The 24,057-nt window shown below is 54.9% G+C and overlaps 1 protein-coding gene across 1 annotated transcript in view; it reads right to left on the reverse strand.

The window, feature by feature from the left end:
- Positions 1-2,972: 2,972 nt before the first annotated feature.
- Positions 2,973-24,057, reverse strand: part of PARP1 (poly(ADP-ribose) polymerase 1) — a 37,691-nt gene continuing 16,606 nt past the window's right edge. Inside the window, exons 8-23 of the mRNA XM_025877591.2 lie at positions 21,298-21,445; positions 19,944-20,084; positions 18,370-18,612; positions 18,149-18,217; positions 17,820-17,952; positions 15,811-16,006; positions 11,807-11,935; positions 9,637-9,720; positions 8,232-8,354; positions 7,675-7,803; positions 6,554-6,652; positions 6,009-6,161; positions 5,048-5,175; positions 4,317-4,378; positions 3,624-3,738; positions 2,973-3,474 (exon numbers count right to left, since the gene is read on the reverse strand). Coding sequence (XP_025733376.1) covers positions 3,393-3,474; positions 3,624-3,738; positions 4,317-4,378; positions 5,048-5,175; positions 6,009-6,161; positions 6,554-6,652; positions 7,675-7,803; positions 8,232-8,354; positions 9,637-9,720; positions 11,807-11,935; positions 15,811-16,006; positions 17,820-17,952; positions 18,149-18,217; positions 18,370-18,612; positions 19,944-20,084; positions 21,298-21,445 — 2,034 coding nt within the window. The 3' untranslated portion in view covers positions 2,973-3,392. The remainder of the gene's footprint in view (positions 3,475-3,623; positions 3,739-4,316; positions 4,379-5,047; positions 5,176-6,008; positions 6,162-6,553; positions 6,653-7,674; positions 7,804-8,231; positions 8,355-9,636; positions 9,721-11,806; positions 11,936-15,810; positions 16,007-17,819; positions 17,953-18,148; positions 18,218-18,369; positions 18,613-19,943; positions 20,085-21,297; positions 21,446-24,057) is intronic.

Below are 24,057 nucleotides of genomic sequence, written 5' to 3' on the forward strand. Positions count from 1 at the left end.
TAGGAGGAGATCCTGAGTGCTAGCGGGTGAACCTGAGTCTAGGAGGTGGTTCTGAGTGCTAGGAGGAGATCCTGAGTGCCTGGAGGAGATCCTGAGTGCTAGGACATGCTCCTGAGTGCTAGGAGGTGCTCCTGAGTCTAGGAGGTGATCCTGAGTGCTAGGAGGTGGTCCTGAGTCTAGGAGGTGGTTCTGAGTCTAGGAGGTGCTCCCGAGTGTAGGAGGTGGTTCTGAGTCTAGGAGGTGCTCCCGAGTGTAGGAGGTGGTCCTGAGTCTAGGAGGCGCTTCTGAGGCTAGAAGGCGGTCCTGAGTCTAGGAGGAGATCCTGAGTCTAGGAGGCGGTCCTGAGTCTAGGAGGTGGTCCTGAGTGCTAGGAGAAGATCCTGAGTGCTAGGATGTGGTCCTGAGTGTTAGGAGGTGCTCCTGAGTCTAGCAGGTGCTCCTGAGTGCTAGGAGGTGCTCCTGAGTCTAGGAGGTGGTGCTGAGTGCTAGGAGATGATCTGAGTGTAGGAGGTGGTCCCGAATCTAGGAGGTTGTCCTGAGCGTAGGACGTGCTCCCGAGTCTAGAAGGTGCTCACCTCCATGACACAGCCTCCCCCTCAGTGGGTAGTGGACTAACCCCCTCTCTCTGCCATGGGAACAGCAGCATCTAAGGAGCGCAGACAGCCAGGCGGTGGCCTCTTCTTCCCATTCAGCAGACCTAGTGTTTGTCCCCAAGGGGAGACATTTCTCCCTCAGGGCCTTAGAGCCCCAAACCAGCAGAGGGTGGGAAGCCAACAATGAGGGGGTACCAGATGTGGTCACAGTGAGGACTATTCCCCGTCCCCCGGTCCTCAGAAACCAGACCCACGCACCGCAGCCGTGGGGGACAGCAACACCCCGCTGTCTTGACCCTACAGCATATACTAGATCCCACAAAGTGGACCTGCCTCCATCCAGGGCACTCACTGCTGGCACCACGAGGAGCCACTTGGGGCAGAAACAGTGACGTGCCCAATCCCTCTGAGTCCCTGGGCCGCGGGCCAGCACCGCCCCCAGCCCAGCGGTGGGCAACCTCCTTTACACAAGGGCCCAGTCACCCAGGAGCATTTATGGGCCATGGTGTTTTTCACTTTTCAAAGTGAGTCTCCAAACACCTGCGTTCTTGGAACCTACTGGAGAGGTCAACAGAGCTGCACTGCTCACCCCCCCGCCCCAGACCGGAGGCCACCGAGGGGCATGGGGCACGCTTTGTCACCAGACCGTGCCAAACCCCAAACGATCAGCCCCAAGCAAGTTGCAATTCGAAGGCCTTATCTCATTCCTTAAAAAAACCCACAGACCCCTATATTCTGAGACTTGAAACAGAATTTAAGGGAAGTGACACCACTTCAGGACACACGAAAGCCCTAAGGAACCTCGATGCCATTGGAGTGGCACAGGAGTTAGTTGATAGGTCCGACAGAAGCCATGCCTGAGACCCAGACCTCCACAGTGACGGACACCACGCCGGGCGGGCCTCCAGCGTGGCCACTAACCATCGGGGTGGGAGGGTGTCTGCTTGCTCAGGGCACAGAGCTGGGATGTTCCGGGCAAAGGGCCCTGGGCCATTGTCGCGGTGGTTCCTGCCTCCAGAGAGTGTGACAAGGCAGAATCGCCAATGCAGATCCGCTGGCTGCCACCATGCAGAGGGACAGGGACACGTGTGGCTTCTGCCTCGAAGGCCGAGACCATGCTCGTGGGCCCCCCAGGGGACCATGTGGTCAGCACAGGCCCCAAACCCCCTCCTATTGGGGTTTCTGTGAAAGGCTTAAAAACAAACAATTAAAACGACCAGAATGCATTTCAGCTACGCCCTGGGATAAAACTTGACTTTAAGTGAGGAAAGAAACTCAAATGAAGCATTGTATGGTAGGTTCCCTTTGAGAAGATGTGAATTCAGAAACGCGAATCTCTTTAAGAAATCAGTTGTGATGAAAAGGAACCTGCTGAGCAATCACTCCAACCTAAAAATACTTTGTTTCATCAAGGACCGCGACAGTGATTGCCTTTCTCCGTGCCAAGGACGGTGAAGAAGAGAGAACATTCAGGATGCAGGAAGCCTGAGCCTTGCTGACTGGCCGATCAGGAGTGTGTCTCAGGTCAAAGGCAGCAGGGACACGTCCAGGACGCTGGAGAACGGCAAGGATGCTGCTATTAGGTGGGGCCCTGAAGTCGGACACGAGCTCAGGCCCCTGCTGGTGCCACCACTCAAGAGTAGCTCCATTCCGACGGCACCCCCTGCTTCTCTCCGCTCTGGAATGCCGTCTGCGCCGCCTAACTTTCAGGTTCCAAGCATCGGCTCACCGTGCGGCCCACGGGTCCCAGGGGTCACTCTGCTGTCCGTTTCGGGCTCATCCCCTCTGCAGAGAGCAGTGGTGGCGGGCTGCGTGCTCCATGGACAGTCAAGCGACAGGACGTCCACCGGCACAACACACCCGGGGACCAGAGAAAGTGCATGCACCTCCCGGCGTCTGGTTTTCTGCCGCCCAAACGGGCACTCCCACGGCAACACCATTAGCTGCCGGCCATTCTGGGGTCCCACAAATACAGGCACCAAGAGCCCCCCGTAGTCTTTGTGGACCTTGTGCCATAAGGATGAACCGGATCCACCGTCAGCACAAGACCAGATGCACATTACACAAATGGAGAGAATATTCTCGTTTAATCGAGAAGCGCTATTAGCCCCTGGGAGCATTAGCGGTACCATTTTCATCTGGAAGACAAAACTGCTCATGGGAAATTCGGGAATTTCAAACGCAACTTTTAATTCACTGCACTACGTATTCTGACAGCTTCCACACAGAAGCATGTCCAGAAGAGAAAAGCACTCTTTTGTTTCTAAGGGTGAGGAAATTGTTGTTATTCCTCCTCTGCTCTCCCCCACAGAACTCACACAAAAGAAGCTAAGATTTAAAAAAGGGGCAATAAATGCAAAATAAAAAAGAAAATCTAAGTAGTACGAAATTAGTTTTTATTTTTACCTCAAAATAAATGCTTAACATTTTTCCAAAACCGAAACTAAAGGTGAACACTTAGAAAGAAGGGTGGGCGTGAGTTCTGCATCCGCTGGGGAAGCCGGCAAGGCAGGCAGGCGTTCTGACGCGCGCGGTTCTTCCCATGGACTAGTCTAGACCCCCACCCCCCACTTCTCCTCTATGGTCAGTCAGCAGTTGCAAGGGGGGCCCCTCCCCGTCCCACCCCCAGACCCACACAAACAACGGATTTGGAAAGCTGGGGAAAAAATCGTCTAACACGTGAGCAACATTCATAGAAAATCCCTCATCAGGAGATGCCGAGAAGGCTGGCTCTGCGGGCGGCCGCGGGCGGTCTCTGCACCCCAGCCCCCAGGCTGCGCCTCAGCCACACGCCCGAGCTCACCACAGGGACGTCTTGAAGTTGAACTTGAGCTTCAGCAGGTACTTCAGGTTTACCTGAGCAATGTCGTAGACGATGTACCTGGAGGGGACGTGTGTCAAGGAGCGCACGGTTTCACAGTGGCCAGAGCACGCACCCCACCCCCCGGTCGGTCAACGGGGCACACGTGAGTGACCGCAGCCCCAGAACGTCCCTCTGAGCGGACAGCCTGGCTCCCTTGAAAAGGATACTCGTTATACAGCAGGCAGGTGTCGCTAACGCCAGACGAAATCCCCGTCCCCAGGGGGACTTCCACACCATCCATAGTGATGCTGGCTGCAGGGTCAGGGGTCGTCTTGCCCAAACCTGCGGAACGGTGAGGACAGAGATTGGAAATGTTCCAAGATGAGATCTATTTTCTGTCAGGTCTATGTGTTCATTTTAAAGACATGCATGCATTCCCTACTCTATCCTTCTTCCAGATACAAACCCGTAGTTCTAAATCAAGCTCCCAGGGCACGTGCCTTACTGATTTCGGTAAGAAGAGCAGTGCCCCACCCCCCAGCCCGGATCGTATTTCTGCTGAGCCCAAGTCCGAAGCAGTTACTCCGGCCCGGCAGGTGGAGGCCCTAAACCAGCAGGTGCTCTGTGCTTCAGCGATCCCAGATGCCCAGGGCAGAGCTCCATCAGGGGATGTCCCTCAGCGCTGCCACTGAGAGTCATGTTAAAACCAAAAGGTGATGCCGCTGATTCCTGGGGCTCGAACCGAGACGCGGTCAGCACTTGAGACACTAGCAGCAGACAAGGTGTGACCTGATTTTCTAATGAACCTCCAGCCTTTTTCCAGCTAGCCACAGGCTCGCAGCCTGCTGGGGAGAGAGGACGCCCTCCCTATGCTGTCCAGAGCGCCCGGGGCTGGAACAGCACTTTCTGAAACACGGTACCTTTGACGCTGTGCTTGCCCTTGGGGAGCTTGCTGATGTGTGAAGCGTGCTTGAGTTCATACCTACGAGAGAGAGGACCGTCCTAGAAGGGCCTCTGATGACCCCGGGCTCTCAAACCACCAGTCTGATGAGCAGGAGGCCAAGTGAGAACCACCACCCAGCCCACACCCCTGCGCTGGGAGCTCCCTCCCACCCTGGCTTCGGGAAGTGAAGGTGCAGTTCCCGTGAGCGGCCTGTGCCGGTCATCACTGCTACAGGGCTACGTGGCTGTGGCCGGCAGCTCCAAAAGCTTCTCTGCCTGCCCAGGCCATGAACCCCAGGCCCCTGCTCTTATTACACAACCCTGCTCTCCGTGTCACAGTGACGGATCTAAGGTGGATGCCCGATGCAGGCAGGACCAACTAGTTTTCTGAAAGGAATCTGAAACCGGGATCGACTCCAGTTTGATCTGAGTTGGTCTCAAACATTTTAACATCTGTGGGCACACATGTGTACTAGGGGGCGACCATCCTTTGTGCAATTCAGCCTACAGAGAGGATGGACACTGCCAGTTCCTGAGACCTGGCTGGATTCCTCAGCCCTGCGGCTCCCTCGGTCACTTAACTAGAACCGGTTTCTACCACCGTGGTGGGGAATTTCCAGGATCCTCTCCTGGCCAAGCGGGGCTCTCCTCTGTAGACCTAGCACGTGCGTCCCTAGCAGCGGCCCCAGCCAAGGCCAGGCTGACTCACATGTTCCCGAGGGCGACTTCTCCCAGCAGGATCAGGCCCACAGGGTCTGCCTGGGACGTGCGGCAGTAGTTGGCACTCTTGGAGACCATGTCGGCGAAATAGATCCCTTTACCAAACATGTAGCCTGTCTGGGGGGTGGGGGTGGGAAAAGGGCCACTGAAGACCTTCTGGGGGCTGTTTGTGGTGCCACCGAGCTCCTGAGTGCGGACCACGCCGAGGCCAAGCTCAGGGGCCAGGCTGTTCGGACCCCGGTCCCGCCAGGCCCCCAGGGCCGCAGGGAGCTGCTTAACCTCTCTGCACTTGGGAAAGACACTTCACAGGGCCCTTGTGAAAACTGGCCAAGTCCATAAGCATTTAGATCAGTACCCAGCACGTGCAAACACCCCATAAATAGTGGCTCTTATGTTCATGTCCTTCTGTCAGTCAAACGTGAGGTTCAGGGAGGTCAGGGCGTAGGCCCAGGTCACGTGGCGCCAGCCAGCCACCCCTTGCTCCCCACTTGCTGCAACCGGAAAGCAAGAGGCCTGCAAGACCGCCTCCGAGTGCCCGTCCCGTGGGTCACCTCTATGCCCTAGGAGGTGACGCACCAAGCCCTCGTGTGGGGACAGGGCCTCACTCACGCCCTCCCACGGTTTCCTGAGGAACACCCCGGGGCTCATGGAGGTCCCCCCCACCCCCTGGGGGAAAGCGGCAGAGGCAGGTCTGGACTCAGCTTGGCCCGTGGCTGAAGCCTGTTCTTTGCACATCAACACACCCATCTGCTCTGAGGTTGCCCCGAGGCCTGGACACCTCGCTTCTTTTGTTCCAGGAGCTACGTCAGCTGCGTCACCCACAGAGAAAGAGGTGGGGGGACAAGGTGAAGACGCTCTCTGGGTGTTGGCCGTGGCTCAGCTGAAACCTCATCTGGACAGGGGCCCTGGGCTGCCGCCCCCCCCACCCCCGCCCCAAGCCGGCCACCTACCACGGGCGCCTCGGGCGGGGCAATCCGGAGGCCCTGGGACAGGATCCCAGCAAAGTTGGTGGCCCTGGAGCCGTGCCACAGCAGCCGGCGGTTATGCAGCTGCCGGAACGGCTCATAGCGCTGGCTCTCGCCTTCACGCTCGACTGTGAAAATCTGCTCGGGGGTTAAGGGAAGGAGACACAGGAAGCCCTGTTACTCTCATAGCCGGATCCACCAGACACGGCAGAACGGGCCAGCTGTCCCCGAGAACCAGAGGACGAGGCCCACCACGGCATGGAAGGAGGTGGGGTCAGGCGGGGACAAGCTGCCCCGTGCAGGACCCCGAGGCGCTTCGCTGTGCGTCTGCGCATTGTACTTTCTGGTTCTCCAATGAGGCTTTAAGATCGGAAACGAACAAAAAAGATTAGGAAAAGAACACAAAGCCACCCCCAAACCCTTAAGGCTAATTTTTCTCCCCACAGTCAGTTCCTCTAGTCATTTAAAGCAAAGTGTCCTTTCCTACCCGGGCCCAGGCTGGAGGGAGAGGGCAGGAGAAAGAATCTTACATCAACAACCTCCAGGTCATACGCGTTGTGCGTGGTCGCGTGAGTGTTCTTAACATACTTCCTGATGGTCTCCGCTTCCTCTGAATCTCTGTCCACCACCTAGAACAACGTCGTGATCAGAGCGAGGGGGACCCCCAGCAGAGCCACCCAACACGGTGGCCGAGAGACATCCCACAGCCAAGACTGCAATTACCAGCCGAACGGACCCCATAAACTGTTGGGATTTGAGGACAACCAATGCTCCACATCTTTGAATCCTCAGGGCCCCGCCAGATAACAGTCAATTTGTCAACGTAATCCACCACACAAACACAAGTGCGCCACGGGAAAGGCTGTGTTTTCTTCTTTTATATTCTTAGCCAAAGCGCAGAAAACCCAGGAATTCTGGTTTTCTTCACAGCTTCTTAATTCAAAAGCTTCAGGACTGTCCACAGAGAAAAAGCCCTGCACAGAGAACCATGCCCACAGCATTCCCATCAAGAAGGTGCCCCAGGGACCAAACAAGTGACATGTGGTGGCTTATTCTACCTGGACCCACAGACCTATGCTCTGTCCTAGTCAAGAAGCAGAGGTTCTTTGCAGTGATGTAAACACCCCATCCCAGGCTCACGGGAACCCAGCCACACCGCAGGGTCCCAGGAGGTGAGATGCGGGAAGAGATCAGGCTCAAGGTCAAGGCAAGCTAGGGGCCGAGGCAGGGTGACTTCTGCCCCAGCATGGCCACCTCAGCCTGAGAGTAGGAATCCAGGCCCCGTGAACTCATTACGGCTTCCACCAGGCACTTCTGCTTCTGAAATGAGCAGGACAAACCTCCTAAAGCTCCTAAGTCTCCAAAATCAGATCCTCTCCAGATTAAGGAAAAAAGAACCTTCTGGAAGACCACTCAAAAATGAGTCTCTGTACCCAAGGCCCTGGCTTGGAAGCCTGCCTGGCCAAGGTGCTCATTTCCAGGTGAGACATCCGTGGGTTTCCACGGGCCGTGAGCACAGCATCTGGGAATATATGCTGGAAATCTGGCTCCTCGGCACCAGCAATCTGTTTCAAGGAGCTCTCCAGGAAAACGCATTCCAGTTTGGGGACTGCTGTTCTTGGGACGAGCAGTTAGATGGGGGGCCTGTTACCTTAATGTCAGTCTTCAGCTTCTCATAGTTGACATCGATGGGGTCCTTGCTGCTGTCGTCAGAGCCCCCCCTCAGCAGACTGTAGGCCACCTCGATGTCCAGCAGGTTGTCCAACATTTCTACCTTGGCCTACAGGAATAGACAGGAAACCTTGGGCTCGGGACCAGGGTGAGGGACACACATCTAGGTCTGGTAGAGAAAACTCACACACGCAGATAACGATCGGAACAGACAGTGAAGGGGGGCCTCCCAGCTGCTTGGAGACACCCTGTCACCCACCCGTTGCTTGTAGTGAACACTGACGGGATGTCCTCGGATGCCAAGAGGGGGCGTGCTCCCTGGGGGAAGGGAGAGCCAGAAGCTACAAGGCTACAGTGAGAATGGGGTGGGGGTGGCTATCACTGGCGAGGCAGAGAGGGAAAACCCGCCTGTCTGGCCTGTGGTTGGTCTCAGATGTGGGAAGAAATCCTACTTCAAAATGAGGGCCCAGAGGTGGGGCCCCTGCCCTGAGGAAGTGACACCCAGCCCCGCACCTCCCTCTGGAAGCCCCGGGGTACCTGCACGCAGTCCGCATTGTTTAGGAGTGGGGGCTTCTTCATCCCAAAGTCGTGGGGAATCAGGGTGTAGAAGCGATTGGAGAGATCCAGGATCTGGGAGTCACTGCTGCCCTGGGACACCGCCTTTGGGGGATGGGACAGAGACCGAGACAGCGAGTCTGAAGTGGCTTGGTGTGGGCATGAGCCAGGAAACGCAGGGAAAATGTTCAAGACCAGCTCACGTTGGTGTTGCGCCGGCCCGAGTGCAGGATCCCCCTCCCTGTGTAAACCTTCCCTTCTATGGAGACCTGTGACACCCCCACCACCACGCGAGGTGTCAACTGTAGCATCTAGGCAGTGAGTTCATGTGCACTCCTAATAAAACTCTTTCAACTGTTTCAATGTTTGGGAACTTCTCACAACAAAATGTCAAAAGAGGAAATTCACTGCTACGATTTCTGGCAGCCCACCCTTATCCACGGTCAGCTTTAAGGGAAGGAATTTGCTTTTCTTGCACATGAAGGTTCAGGTGGCCACACACAGGCTAAGTTCCCCTTCCTGCTACAGTGCCCATTTGTGCTCTGTAGGCAGAAGGTGCTCAATAAATGCAGAGATGGAGGAGTGGGACTGCTGTGATGCTGGGCAGGCACCTGGGTGGCCACAGGGTGGTGGAAGGGCCGCAATCTGGCCCCCTGCAGGCCCCCCACACCCCATCCTCAATTTCTGTCTGTGCTGCAGTTGGCTCTGCACCATGGGGAAGGACACTCTCCCGGCCTCTCCACCGGGATTCTGGAACAGGGAAGGGGCCAGGGCTCAGGAGCAACTGCGTCTCAGCACGAGCTGGAAGTCTGCCTCCCAGGAGCCCCTCCTCCTTCACAGGCCAGGTCTGCACCTCAGCCCCCCAGGGTGCAGCAGCAAGGCCCCACGAACTGGGGGACCCTGGGGGGTGCCCGGTGAGGTGCTGATCAATGAGTATGAACCAAAGTAAGAAAATACTTTGCTCTGACTTCCTAGTAATTGCAAAATAATTTCAGCCTCTTTATAAAACATTTTAAGTCATCTCTACACCCAACGTGGGGCTTGAACTCAGGACCCCAGAGATCAAGAGTTGCACGCCCCACCGACTGAGCCAGCTGGGTGCCCCAATTTCGGTCCAACTCTTAAGGACACACAAAATCAGGATGTTTTTATGAGGCAGGAGAACCAAATACCTTACTCAGTTTATAGGAAATTTATTACCTATCTGATCACTGAAAACATGGCTATTTCCTTAGTTCTGTGACCACCGTGGCGAGGAACAGGCACTTACCATACTTACAGAACTGAAAAAAACCTCTAGGTCTTCATGCATCGGGGCGTGGTACCTCACTAACCCTGCACCCCGCCCCCCCATGGGAGCTGGCCCGGAGCGGTGGCCCCGGCTTACCTGCTGCACCTCACTGAGGATGGAGTACGCTGCCTGGATCTGCCTCTTGCTCAGCTTCCCCAAGGGCATCTTCTGAAGGTCAATCTGAGGAGATGGGGGAATTTTCCCTTGGAAGCCGCTCCGTGCAGTGGACCAGAGGCGAGCTGGCGAGTGCCCCCTTGGGGTTTCCGGGTCTGGCTGGCAGCAGAGACCCAGCTCCGTCTGTTGCCCTGCCCGCACCGTGGGGTCTGTGTGAGGGTCCTGCTGGCATCATTTACGGCAGCCATGGCGCCTCCACCCCCACACTCAGTCTGCACTGGCCCAGCACAACTCCCACCTGGTTCCAAAGTAAGGATGAAGGCCAGCCCACATGGCCTTCTCTGGGGCCTCAAAACCGAGGCAGTTCCCAATCAAATTAAGGACCATAAAGTGGTAAAGAATGTCTTTTGAAAGTACAGGCTCCTATACATATATATATTCAAATTAATGCTCTTTTTTAAGCCAGTTACCCTGAAAGGTTACAGGTTTATTCTAGCAATACGACTTCTGCTCATACCTTGGGAATGACCATCAAGATAAGTCGCAAGCGTAGCAGGAAAAGCACGCGATCCACTGCTAGCTCAGGAGGCGTCTACGCTCAGCCTCCATCTCCCACCCAGAAAATGGGGCCACCTTCCTCCAACGGCACCCATGCCCCCTGTGGGGGAGTGGCCTGTGTGGCCTGCGCCAAGCCCCCAGGGCCACCCTGCACCTCCCCACACCCGCAGTGCACAACCCAGATGGAGCTGAGCAAGCGCTGGGGTAACGAACAGGGAGCGGCACCAACCAGGGGCCAGTGGCCATGGCGTCTGATGTGACTGAAAGCCGTGGCACACGCTACTCTCCCCTCAAAGCTGGGAACTCTCCACCCTGAGCGGAGATCTGGTCTCCGCCGCAGCTAGGTCTGGGGAAGAAGGTGGGTGAACTATTTCCCGACGAGAGCAGGGTGCATAAAGGAGCATCGTTAGTGCGGACCAGAAACTGGCTCTGGGAGCCACCCTGGGGAAGAAGCCATGGAGGTGGCTTGGCGGGGGGGGGGGGAAGGGGGGGCAGTGCTCTGAACTAAGTGGCAGCCCCCAACTGTGGGGTTTCGGTGCCGATTTAAAAGAAGACCAGGTCTCCTGGCCGGCACCCCTCAGATCTGACTCACAGGCGACGAGGACAAGAACAGGATTCACTCAACACAAGCCACCCCCCTCCCTGAAGAGAAAGCTGGGGTCCGGCCCCGAGGGAGGTGGAGGGAGGCTGCCCGTCAGGGGAGGAGTGGGCATCCCACTCTGCACACGCCACCTGCAGGCTGCCGGCCGGCCAACTGACAGCACGGCCCCTGGCCTGTTTCCTCCTGGGAAACCACATGGGTGAAGCCAGCACAGGAATGACACGTCACAGGGAGAGGCCTGGTCTGGTTAAGAGTTGAGAAACGCTACGAACCAGAGCACAGGACGCTGGAAAGGATACATGGGCCATTTCTTCTATAAAGACAGAGACCCTCTCCCCCATGCCCCACACGTCTCTCCTGTTCCCGCACCCACATCCCTGGTCAGCCCTCCCGACAGAGGTCGGTGTAGGGGTCTCTCTGAACGGGACCTCACAAGCCCCGGCCGTTTGCAAACCCATTAGGGGACCTTTGCAACTCCACACTGTCCTCCAACAGCGGCCGGGAGGGGACCATCCTGCCACCGGTTTCACGCTCACCTCCCGGGAAAGCCGAGCCACGTTGGAGAACCCACAGGGACCCCTGGCCTCACCCACGGCCCTCCCCACCCTGCCCCGAGCAGGAGGAACAGGACAAACCCACCCCCCACCCCCAAACTTCTCAGAAGCAGGAGTTCCGACTGACACCCCACTGCCGGGAGTTCTCCACACTTCGTCAGTGCCACTCGCTTCTTTCACCGTAAGCGGGCTACGCTTGTACTCCAGATGGCCCTGGCTGGCCCGCTCAAGAGCCACAGCCACACACGCTGCCATGGCAGCAAGGGGACACGGACCTAGGGGCCAGCTCGCTCTGGCACACTGTCCATCTCACGGCAAGTCTGCGAGCGCCCCAGGCCCCAGGCTCCTGGCTCGGTGTCAGGTGGAAGGACAGGCTGGAGACACGGCTGTCTGCCCCGACCACCCCCCAGCTCGCTGACCAAACGATGAGTGCAATAACCTCGTATTCCACCATGGCTTTCTTCATACTCTCCACGTCGAAGATCATCTTAATGAGCTCCTGCACAGGCTTGGGGAGCTTGGACTTGGTGCCGGGGTTCACTGTCAGCTTCTTGACTGCCTCTTCGTCCTTTAGGGAAAAGAAAACTGGTTAGAGACCCTCTTCAACAACCCAAGCCAAGCGGTGGTGTCTGGGCTGCAGACGAAGGAGCCACAGGATGGGGTACCACCAGCAGCAGAGGCTGAGCGATCAGGGACGAGGCTGTGGTAGCAGGTGCCAGGAACACGGGTCTGCACCAGGAAAGGACACTTCCCGTGAGTCCCCAAGTCCCTGTGGCTACTCTAGACCTTTCCTCCAACCTGCCACTGCAAGCGCCCAGCTCCGTGTTGGCTGACCTGCCCACGGCCCACACCACCACCCTGGAAGTGCTGGGCAGCCACCAGGGCAAACCATGGACCAAGGGGACACTGGACCAATTCTCCCCTTTTTTGTACTGCCTCACGCCAGGGCCAACAGCCTTTTACAAAGTCCCAAAGATCCAAACACCCAGACCCATTTCCTGACACACAGACCTATGGCATGAACTCCATCCTCTACTGCCCCCCCGGCCCCGCCCCATCCCACCGTGGTCACACTTCCGGACGAGCTAACAGCACAAGACTACACTCCTGCTCTCTGGGGAACGCAGGCTAAGTCAGGACCACTAGGCACTGAAACGTCTGAACCCTCCTCACTTATGAACAACAGGAGTGGAGGGACTGTGCCCTGTCCCTCAATGTCCCTAGCAACTAGCCTGTTTGGTGTTTGCTTTGAGTGGACACCGGTCCTGGTATCTGTTGAGCTTGCCCGAGCTGCATGCTGGGCTGCAGGCCATGTTCATGCTCCAGGTTGCAGCTGTCAGCTATGCTTCCCATCCCACTACGGACTCTTTAGTGCTTTTGTGTTACCGGCTTCCAGCTCCACGGGGAGGCCAACTGTTCATGGTGAAAAGCTTTATTTAAATGCCATGTACTCTGTGACCCGGTATCTCCCTCTCTGGGGGTAACAACCAGAGATGTATACGTATTCAGTAGCATCTTTACAGATGATTTACAGACCATAAACTACTACCTCTGACCATCTGTGCAGCCCTAACAGATGTTGCTTTAGGACAGTGCACTTGAATTCAGGGGCCCCTGGGTTTGAAAGGAGGTCAGTCTGAACGGAGACATACTACAAGGGCTGAAAACACACCAGATTTCAAAGATTTGGCTTCAAAAAAAGGGGGGGGGGGGAATATAAATTACTAAGATTAGTTTCATGGTTTCTTTTTGCTTTTCAAAATGCGGCTACTGGGGTGCCTGGGTGGCTCAGTCATTAAGCGTTTGCCTTCGGCTCAGGTCATGATCCCGGGGTCCTGGGATCGAGCCCCACATCGGACTCCCTGCTCAGCAGGGAGTCTGCCTCTCTCTCTGCCCCCTTCCCCAACACCGCCCACGCTCTCTCTCGCAAAAATAAATAAAAATACTTAAAAAATATTTTCTAATTTATTTGTGATTTCTTTTTTGATGCCTGAATCATTTAGAAGTATGTAATTTTGGGGTGCTTAGTGGCTTAGTCGTTAAGCGTCTGCCTTCAGCTCAGGTCATGATTCCAGGGTCCTGGGATTGAGTCCTGCATCAGGCTCCCTGCTCTGCGGGAAGCCTGCTTCTCCCTCTCCCACTCCCCTTGCTTGTGTTCCTTCTCTTGCCGTGTCTCTGTCAAATACATGAAATCTTAAAATGTAAGTAAATAATAATAATAAAAAGTAGTTACTGAAATATCAAGGCCACGTAGGTGGTTGTGTATCTCTATTGGACAGCATCTTCCAGAAGCCGCGGGGGAGGGGGGGGAGAACAGGGTGCTCTTGACGCAGGGTGCAGGGCAAGACTCCAGTTCTCTGGTGAGGAAAAGTACCCGTGAAGGTATAGAAGTGCTAAAGACATACATCATGATTTTAACTGCACTTAATTCTGCGTGATTATGATTTTGTGTCTTTGTCTTAGAAATTTCTAAAACATTTTTGAAATCAGAGAAATTAACCTGGGATTAATTAAAAAATTAATCCCAGGACCCTGGAATCATGACCTGAGCCGAAGGCAGAAAAATTGAGTCAGACAATCCTGGATCTCAACCTAACCTTACAGACAAGTTCTATTTTTTAAAGACCTCTTAAAGTAATCTCCACACCCAACGTGGGGCTTGAACTCACAATCTTAAGATCTAGAGTTCTTACCGACTGAGCCACCCAGGTGCCCCTAAATTCTATTTTTAATGGTGAGAGCTCTAGATACTCTATAGAGAGCTCCCCATCTGTGACACGTTAGGCCTCAAAGATTGAAAATTTATCTCTACTCATCCATAAATCCCTTTCCTCCTGTGAAATAAGTGGGCCCCTCCCCCCACGATAAAAGTATAGCTGACCCCTGAACAACATGGGCTCGAACTGTGCGGACCCACTTACATATGGGTTTTTTAAAAAAAGATTTTACTTATTAGAGAGCACGCGTGTGCGCGCACAAGCAGAGGGAGAGGGAGAAGCAGGCTCCCCACTGAGCAGGGAGCCTGACGCGGGACTCGATCCCAGTACCCTGGGATCAATCGCTCAACCAACGGAGCCACCCAGATGACCCTGGATTTTTTTTTTTTAAAGGAGTAGATGAGTGCCTGGCAGCTCAGACAGAAGAACGTGTGACTCTTGATCTCAGGGTTTTGATTTCGAGCCCCACAAGGTGCAGAGTTTACTTAAATTAATAAAAAAATCATGAAAAAAAAGTGTATTTTCTCTTCCTAGGATTTTCTTCCTAACGCTTTCTTCCCTCTAGCTTATTGTAAACTACAGCATACAAAACATAGAACACAAAATGAGATGAAATAGGCCTACGCTATTGGTAGGGCTACTGGTCAATAGCAGATTAGTTATGTTTTAGGGAGTCAGGTTTTATGTGACTTTTCTACTGCATCACGGGGAGGGGTCAGCACCCCTAACCCTCCATGTTGTTCAAGGGTTAACTGTAACAGATTTTCCTATAAAAACCAGGGTAAGCAGCTTGTCAGAACAAATATCCACAAAGGTATCAGCCAAGGGCTAACGGAAGGCTACCTGGTGACAAACACAGGAAGATGAGCCAACCACAAACGTGTTAATAGAGGGCACCTGGGTGGCTCAGCGTCTGCCTTTGGCTCAGGTCATGATCCCAGGGTCCTGGGATCGAGCCCTGTGTGTTGGGCTCCCTGCTCTGCAGGAAGCCTGCTTCTCCCTCTCCCACTCCCCCTGCTTGTGCTGACAATAAAAAAAATCTAAAAAAAAAAAAATATGTAATAGAAATTATCAGGAAAGCGTCTGGGACCCAAAACCACAACCCAGCAGAGCCCAGACTGCTGTAATTCTACCTTGATGCTAGACCAGGTCACACGGTCTACAAGGAAACATGGCGTCGCTAAGAAGCTGCACCTGGAATCTAATTGAGGGAGCAACCTCAAAGATCCCCCTCATGTTCTCAAAAATACTACCACTGTTGTCAGCTGAGCTCATACGTCACTGTGTGGATCTGATCTGTGGAAGGGTGTTGGATTTTATTCCATGTTTTTTGTCTGTTACTGTGACTGTGTGATTTTTGCATGTTGAACCAACCTTGCCTTCTCGGGCTCGACTGCCTCAGTCGGGGTGTAGAAATCCTTGTGCGCGGCTGCATTCTGTTTATTACTATGCGGTTAAGGACCCTGTGTCTATGTTCTTAGGGTCCTGGGGTGCTCCCGCGAGATCTCTGGCTTTGGTGTCAGTTTAACACTGGCCTCCTGTCCTGAGTCGGGAAGTGTTCCCTCCTCTCCTATTTTGCGGGGAGAACTTGGGAAGGGCTGCTGTTACTACTACTTTCAACGTTGGGCAGCATTCCCCTGCGAGGCCATTGGGCCCGGGGTGAAGTTTGGATACTACGGTGCCCCTTCCTTCTACTGGAAGCAGACAGTGTGAGAGCAGGGATTACCTGGCCATAATCAATCTCCAGAGGGTAGAACTTTTTGGGATACTTCGTGAAGTTCTTGGAGTGCCAGGCATTCCCAGTTTTCTCTTCATACAGCTTCATGAAGTGTTCAATGGCGTCTTCCTTGGATGGGACCTGCTCCAGTTTGTTACTGCCGATGACCGTGCCCACACGGCCCCACGACCTGAAGATCCAGTACCTGCAAGGGCGAGGGGAGGACAGGAGGAGGGTCACACACAAACCTGCGGCTCGGACGCTCACATGTTGGGAACAGTTCCCCTTCCCTTCCATTCCGCTTGGGGGACAAAGAGCTCCAACCCCCCACGACAATGCTGATGGACACAGAGAGACAAAGGAAACTCTGACACAAAGGACCTTTACTTATGATGAAACGGAGGGTTGGAACTTACTGGACCCTAAAAAGTGCCAAAACACAGGTTACACTTGGATCTGATAGCCAAGCTCGTGGAGCAAATCCTGGGGCTTATCAACTTTTATTTTATAAAAATGCCCAACTTCACTCCTCAAAGAAACACAGCATCATTTTGAGGTCTTGTGCTCAAAAGATGCAACCACGAGCGACGTACTCAAAGACACTAAAGGCTCTGGGCTCAGATCAGAGGCTGAGATGCGACGGGGTTGGGTGGGGTGTGTGCGTGTGCATGTGTGTCAGCGGCATGCAGGCCAAGCCTACAGGGTCAGGCCATCGCTCTTGGTTCCCATGGCAACCAGGGGCCCACACACTGGTACCCGAGGTGCCCTGCTGCTCAGCTTTGGGGGAGTTCCTTTCTCTTGGTGGAAAGAATGAATGATGTAATGCATCACAGTAAAGATGTATCAGAACCTCAAATACAGGGGTGCCTGGGTGGTTCAGTCGGTGAAGCATCTGACTTCAGTTCAGGTCATGATCTCAGGGTTCTGGGATTGAGCCCCGTGTCAGGCTTCTCCCTTTGCCTCTGCCCCTCCCCCTTGCTTGTACTGTCTCAAATAAATCAAATCTTAAAAAAAAAAAACAAAAACCTCAAATACAAGAGCTGTATGTACTTTTCTTCCTTTTTAAAGATTTTGAGAAAGCGTGAGAGCAAGCATGCACGAGAAGGCGGAGGAGCTGAGGGAAAGAGAGAAGCAGAGTCCCTGCAGATCAGGGAGCCTGATGTGGGGCTCAATCCCAGGACCCTGTGATCATGACCTGAGCTGAAAGCAGATGCTTAACTGATTGAGCCACCCAGGCGCCCCAACTTGTATGCACTTTTAAGTAAACCAAAGAACTCAAAGAAAATCTGGGGCTTCCTGGGCTCTTGCCCAGAGGCACAGGTCACTCTCTCCTCGGGTTTTTCCCTGGAAACATTTGGGAGGTGCTATACTAAGCTGTCCTAAAAGCGTCCTTACCCGACAGCCCACGTTGTCCATTCACTGTGAAAACCAGTAAAACCAGGCCACCAGAGCAGGTGATAAACCACATGACGTTGGGCTTATTTCTTCAGAAAATCTATGTAGCCTACTGCATACTCTGGACTTTTAGGATCAGGATCCCTTCCGATATTCACTTTTGGAGGAAAGTTCTGGTGAGAAGCTGAGGCAATGGAAGAACACAGCTGGGGGCCAAGGCTTCCTAGGGGTTGACGTTGCACCTCCTGGGCCACCGCTACGCCGCACCTTTCAACCACCAGAGTTCCAGTGGGAAAGCTGCTTCTGCTTGCTGACAAACTGTCCCAGTTTACCCACGAGAGTCGGGACTAGGGAATTTGAAGGGAATTTTAAAAGACCAAGTTTGGGTCCATGTGTGTTCAGGGCTCAGAGACTCTGGATTCTTCAAGGGGTTGTAAGCAGAGAGTCTCGGGAGACGGTGGGCAGCACATCCCGTGAAGTCGGGGAGCTGGATGAATGCCAAGGAGCCAGCCTGCTTGGGGCGCTGGCATCTTCCCTCTAGCTGAAGGTACCACACCCCTCACAGGGCCCACCCCCTTCATGGGGCCACCTCACAGGGACTCCGTCCTGTGCCCACAACACACCTGCTTTCTTTGTCATCCTCCAGGAGCTGCAGCTTGTAATAGGAGTTGGTTCCCTTCACGATGTCCACCAGGCCGAGGGTGGCGCTGAACACCTTCCCACCTTTCTCCAGGACGTGCGCGGAATGTTCCAGACCTGTCGCAGAGGCAGGGCGCCTGCAGGCGGGGTATTCAGACCCACCTGGACACTCTACTGCCACCTTTGGGAGGCTCCCCAAAAGACCCACGTGTCCTCAGGACCGGGGGAGCCCATGGAGGCAGGAAGGCGCAGGTGTGGTCCAGGCGCCCCTGGTCTCCTGACCACCCACCCACTCACACTCCCGTGTGCTCACCCGAATCTGGATCGACAGCAGCTCCACCTTTAAGAGTTAATTTCATTCTCTTCTCAGATTTGTTGATGCCTTGGAAGGAGACAAGAAATGAAAATGTTTGAGTGAAACAAAACCAGAAAGTAGGGATGGGGTGCAAGGCAGGGTGAGGGGGCGGTCTGCCAGCAGGGATCTAGGCAGCCTTGGCCAGAGCGTCCCAGGAGCACACGGGCCCAGGGCCTCACCTTCCTCCTTGATGGGGCCCTTGCTCTTCTTGGAGAGTGCAGCCCCTGATTTTGCTCTCGGGGCTGCAGGCTCCGCCGGCTCAGCCTTCACCTCGGCACCCCACGGGGCCAGAACGTGGGCTGAGAGCAAGTCCTGCAGGCTCCGGGTGGAATCGGACACGTCCCGGAGGAAGTCCTCGGACACCACACGGATGCTGGCCTCTCGCACCTCCTCCATCTTCTTGTTCATCTTTTCCACCTCCTCTGTTCAAATCAGGGGCAAGAACAACTGATGCGTTAGTGTGAAGTGAAGCCAGAGCCCCACGAAGCGAGCCCCCTCCTTGTCACCTGGCACAGGGGAGCTGGATGGTGCAGGCAGGTGCGCTCCAGGAGAGGAGGTGTGGTTTGACGGTGGGCACTAGCCCCCCGCGCCTGGCAGGATGCCTCTGTATTCTGCCCCTCTGCCGGACCCTGCACGTGTGCAGCCCCCCTTCCCCGGCAGGATGCCTCTGTATCCTGTCGATGGTTTCCCTGATGTGAGGAAGCTTTCTAATTTGATGGAGCCCTACTGGGCTGGTCTTGGTGCGAGAGTCAAAAATCACCAAAACCAAGGTTGAGGGGCTCGCCGTCTGTGTTTTCTCCCACGAGTTTTATGGCTCCGGGTCTCCATCGAAGTCTTCCATCCATTCTGAGTGAATCCTGTGAGCGGCGTCAGGCACAGACCCAGCTGTCCCCACTGTGAACCTTGGCTCTCTGTGGCAGATGCACTCCGCACACACACGGCGGCTTACTGCTGGGCTCTCTAGGCCGTTCCGTGGATCCACGCATGTCCCTACATCAGCTCCATACTGTTCCGATCTCTAGAGCTCGTGAGGTAGTTTGCAATCAGGGAGTGTGAGACCTCCTGCTCTGTCCCTTGTCATGCTGGCTCTGGCTTTCTGGAGTCTGTGGCTCCACACACATTAGGACCATCTGCTCCAGTCCCGGAGACCAGCCCCAGGCTTCCACAGGGTCCGCTGGAGTCTGTGTGGAGCGCACCTCATGACCCTTACTTCCGGCTCCCGACTTGGTAAATTACTTACCTCCGATTCTGCAAGACTGTTTTCCTTTGAGACTGTCTTGTGCTGTCATTTCGAAGATAGTCCCATTTCTTCGTTTTGCCTCACTCTACGGGTTTCCATCAGTTGGCAAAGCAAGCACGTCTCCTGGTCTTGAAGGAGCGCCGTCTTCATGCAGCCCTGCCCCAGGTCTGTGGCCCCGCAGAGCCCTGAGCTCATCCATGCCCCCCGTGGTTGCGGACGTGCAAGGCCATTGGCGTCCCCAAGGGCAGGAGCTCAGGATGGCTGAGAACAGCAGCAGGCAGCCTTTGGCTGGGGATGGAAGGCGCGCGCGCGCACACAACGGAGCAGCGTGCAAATACAGGAGCTGGTCTCCCCTCACAACCGACCCAAACAACGCTGCTGACCAAAGAAGAGATCCATCGGGGAGCGTCCTGTGGGTGCCACACTGCACTCAGCGCGTCCCCTCCCTCAATCTCACTGCCCTCACAGGAGGCATGGCGCGCGTCCCTGCTTTACAAACCAGATTCAACTCACTTTTGGTACTGATGCACAGGGAGGCCTTGTTGGCTGTGCCCGTCAACTTCCCCCCGAGTTTCTCGATCATGGCCTTCACCTCGTCCTTGTTCCGGGAGAGTTTCCCGAGAGTCAGGATCTTCATGTTGGACAACGGCTTTTCTGGGATGAGAAAACAGTTGTCAAGCCACGAGGTCCCAGGGAGGCCGGGACACCCTCAGCTCTCCTTTGATCGGCATCCCCGAGGGAAAAGTCTAGGAAAATAGAGGCCCAGGGCTAGTGGGAAAGCAGAGGACAGAACAGCACGCGGAGAGCCTGTCCCATCCCTTGGCACACAGAGGACCAGGCCAGGGGAGAAGCCACACTGGCCCTGCCTTACAGGCAGCCCCGGAAAGCTGCATGTGGGGACCACGAGGCTGCCAGTGGGATGGGAAGAGAAGAGGCAATCAGGTGAGCTCCCAACTACTTTTATTCTTTTCCCAACCCACATCTAAAAATAAACCGCAATTTTTTATATAATACCCATTAATTAACCCCACCCAAAAAATCAGTCTCCCCAAGGGCAGTCACTCAAAGCTTCTGTCAGCGGGACACTGAGCAGGGTAACGGATTCCAGGCACAAAGCAGCACCCGGCACTTGAGGAGGCCAGAAAGGCCCATGACGGGGCCGTGTCCATCTGTGGCGGAGGCGGACAGGTGCCTCTTACGCGCTCCCAGAACGCAAGAACCTGGAGGGAGGCGTCCCTCAAGCCCTCCCTGTGAGGGCAAGTCAGCGCTGACCTGACACGTGCACCTGAGCACAGAGGACAAGCAGCACACGGACCAAAACGACCACACACATACACACGCCCCTCCCCAGGAGACGGCAGGTCACCAACAGGCTCACGTTCAGGGTCAGACCCTGGTCCTCTGCCCACCCGACTGTGGCCGTAACCCTCAGACTCTGCCACGTGTCTCGGAGTGAACAAAGGCAGAGACTCTCTTCAGCAGACGGAAAACCCCAAACTGGTCTCACTGCATCTGCCGGGGAGGCGTGTTCACCCTTACACGGGTCAGTCAGTCTGCTCTGCGGGTCAGGCACACAGCACGTCTCTGCGTGCAAGAGCCATGAGCGTCCCATCAGGCTCAGGATGACCGATGGGGGTAGGGCTGCCAGGAGGCGGGAAAGCAAGGTCTGCTGTGTGGGCACGAGGACATTCGGAATGTTGTTCCAGGTACGGCCCACTGGGCGTTTCTTAGAATACCTCCTAAGCACCTTCCTCCTGCTGAGGTGAGCACGGCAGGCCTTCCCCATGGGATCGGCAGACAGAGGACCAACAGGGAGACCCTCCTCTCACTCAGATCAGGGCCCCAGCCTCCCCCCCGCCAGCTGTACCTGGTGGAGAGGAGCTGTTTACGCTGGCAGGCGCCGAGGCTGTGGAGGGTAGGGGTGCTGCTGCCACTGGGGCACTGGTCTCGGGGGGAAATATTCGGTCCTGCTTTTTGATCTTCAATTTTTTGAGGTAAGAAATTTCTCGGAATTCCTAAAGAATTTAAGTTTCAGTTAAGAAACCAGTTTTCGGGTTCCTGGGTGGCTCAGATGGTTAAGCGTTTGCCCCCGGCTCAAGTCATAATCCCAGAGTTCTGGGACTGAGTCCCACATCAGGGCTCCCTGCTCCATGGGGAGCTGGCTTCTCCCTCTGACTCTCTCTTATGAATAAATAAAATCTTAAAAAAAAAAAGAAACCAGTTCTCCCTAGAAATAACCACCTGCCAAAGCAAAGAGGATTTGGTTTGTCCAAATTAAAGAACCTCTTTTTACTTCTCATTATCAGGGATGATGTAAAAGATGCGTGGTTGGGGCGTCTGGGGGGCTCAGTTAGTTGAGTGTCCAACTCTTGGTTTCGGCTCAGGTCATGATCTTGGGGTTGTGGTACTGAGCCCCACATCAGGCTCCGCACTCTGCGGGGAGTGTGCTTGAGATTCTCCCTCTGCCCCTCCCCTGCTCTCTAAAATAAATCTTAAAAAATGATGCGAGGCTTCCAGCATTCAAGTACATGACACTAAACTCAAGGCTTATTTCTAGCACTTTCAAGTTTATGGTAACGCTGGCAAGTGGGTGCTGTAAGCAAAGAATTTTCCTTAAAAACCAACAACAGACAGTATCAGCTGACAATGTGGTCGGGGGCCACTGCTGCAGCTGGACTGCGACCTCCAGGCCTCACCCTTGAGGAGCCCCTCACGGGCCGCATGCCCACCTCCCGACCGAGACTGCACGCGCTGAGAAACAGTATTTCCCAAGAGGAAATCATAGTTTCCCTCCCTTCCTAGAAGGGAACGTGGCAGCAGAGAGCCCAACGACAGTGTTCAACATGAACTCTGCCAAAAGTTGGTTCACCTTCCTACCAAAGCCTGACAATGGGCTCTGCTCCAGGCAGTCACTCTGGGAGCGTCCGACACACGGAGTTCAGGGGACAGCATGGTCCCTGTGCTCCTACATCTTCACCCAATCAAGGAAGAGGCCGTTCCTGCCGTACCTGTGCTCAGTGAAAGACCTGAGAACAGGGTCCAACACACGCTGAGCACCTACCGTGCCATGGATCACCATGAGGTCATAAAGACAGTTTCTTCCCTTGAGAAACAAGTTCAGTCTTAACACAGTCAGATACACGAAAGCTAACTTTAACACAGGAGTGAGGCTCTACAACGAACATGCCAATGTGACACAGACGGGGAACTCCAGGAGGGCTCCTTGGAGGCAGTGACTGCTCAGATGGCTAGGGGCTGGAAAAGCAGGGCTCACGCAAAGACATGTGACCGATGTACTGTGGTACGCGGGGAACGCTGGCTGGTTAGTGCCCTGCTGCAGGGAGTGTGGAGAGTTGGGAGAGAAGGCGTGTGCATGCAGGGGCAGTGAGAACGGAGCCTGAGGACGGCAAGGGCAGTAGAAGGCCCACAGAGCCGGGCAGGTCCCGGGGAAGCCGGAGCTGACCTTGACTCTGCGGGCCGTGCTGTGGGGACAGCAGTCTCACATGGGCTGCAAGTCCAGGACTCTGCGGGGGGGCAAGCACCGTGGACCTGCAAACAGGTCTTACACACACGCAGGCACCTTCAAAGATAAACGCGGATGCCGTGCAACTGGTACATGAAATACAAAACGGCTACTTCTCACCATCTTATTTTCTCAAAGATGGTAAAAGGGATATAAATGCCACGAATGGCTTTGCAACACTGGCAAACTCAGAAAAACCGGGAGAGTTATTTCCGTGAGAAACGGGGAATCGGTTTAAGGTTGGAAGAGTGTGGGGAGTGAGGAGGTCAGAGCTGTTTCCGAGCGACCACTCAAGAGAACATGCAGGGGCAGGGCGGGCTGGGGTGTAATTTTGGCCACAAGTGGGGAGGGGAGGGCCGCGGGAAAGCGAGTTCAGGGGTAGGTGCTGAGCTAGCGGAGCAGCGGGACACCCAAGTGCCTATGTGCTGCCGTCCCACAGGCTGAGCCCCTGCCCTTCACAGAGGAGGGAGGCCACCCGGCCAAGCTCAAAGCCCAAATCCTGGAGAGAGGTAGCCCGGTGCCAGCTCGCACAGAGTCTCAGGGTGCAGGAGAGTCCCAATCGAGGTTCCCTGAGTAAGCTTTTTGCATCCTGAGGATTCGATATGCATTTTCATTAAAAAAATAATAATAAGGGGCGCCTGGGTGGCTCAGCTGGTTAAGCGACTGCCTTCGGCTCAGGTCATGATCCCGGAGTTCTGGGATCAAGTCCCACATCGGGTTCCCTGCTCAGCGGGGAGTCTGCTTCTCCCTCTGGTCCTCTTCCCTCTCGTGCTCTCATTCTCTCGTTCTCAAATAAATAAAAGCTTAAAAAAAAAAAAAGAATCTTAAAAAAAAAAAAATAATAAAAGAACCAACGGTAGGAGGGGCTACTTGAACTCTCCCTAGCACTAAGGCAGGAAAACCTCCTCAGGAAAAAGCCTCCCATCACCGAGGCAGGAATTATCATCCATCTGTTCACTGTACGTCCCTTGCGCCCAGAACAGTGCCTGGCACTGAGGATGCACTTGATCAACAGATGCCAGAGGTTTTTACAGCGATCGGACAAACTTGTGCTCCCGCCAGAAGCGCCCTGCTCCCACATGTTCGGAGCCGGGAATGCAGCAG

This window comes from Callorhinus ursinus, unplaced genomic scaffold, assembly GCF_003265705.2.
Source record: "Callorhinus ursinus isolate GAN/ISIS: 27379988/994484 unplaced genomic scaffold, GSC_fseal_2.0 scaffold13, whole genome shotgun sequence".
Taxonomy (NCBI): Eukaryota; Metazoa; Chordata; class Mammalia; order Carnivora; family Otariidae; genus Callorhinus; species Callorhinus ursinus.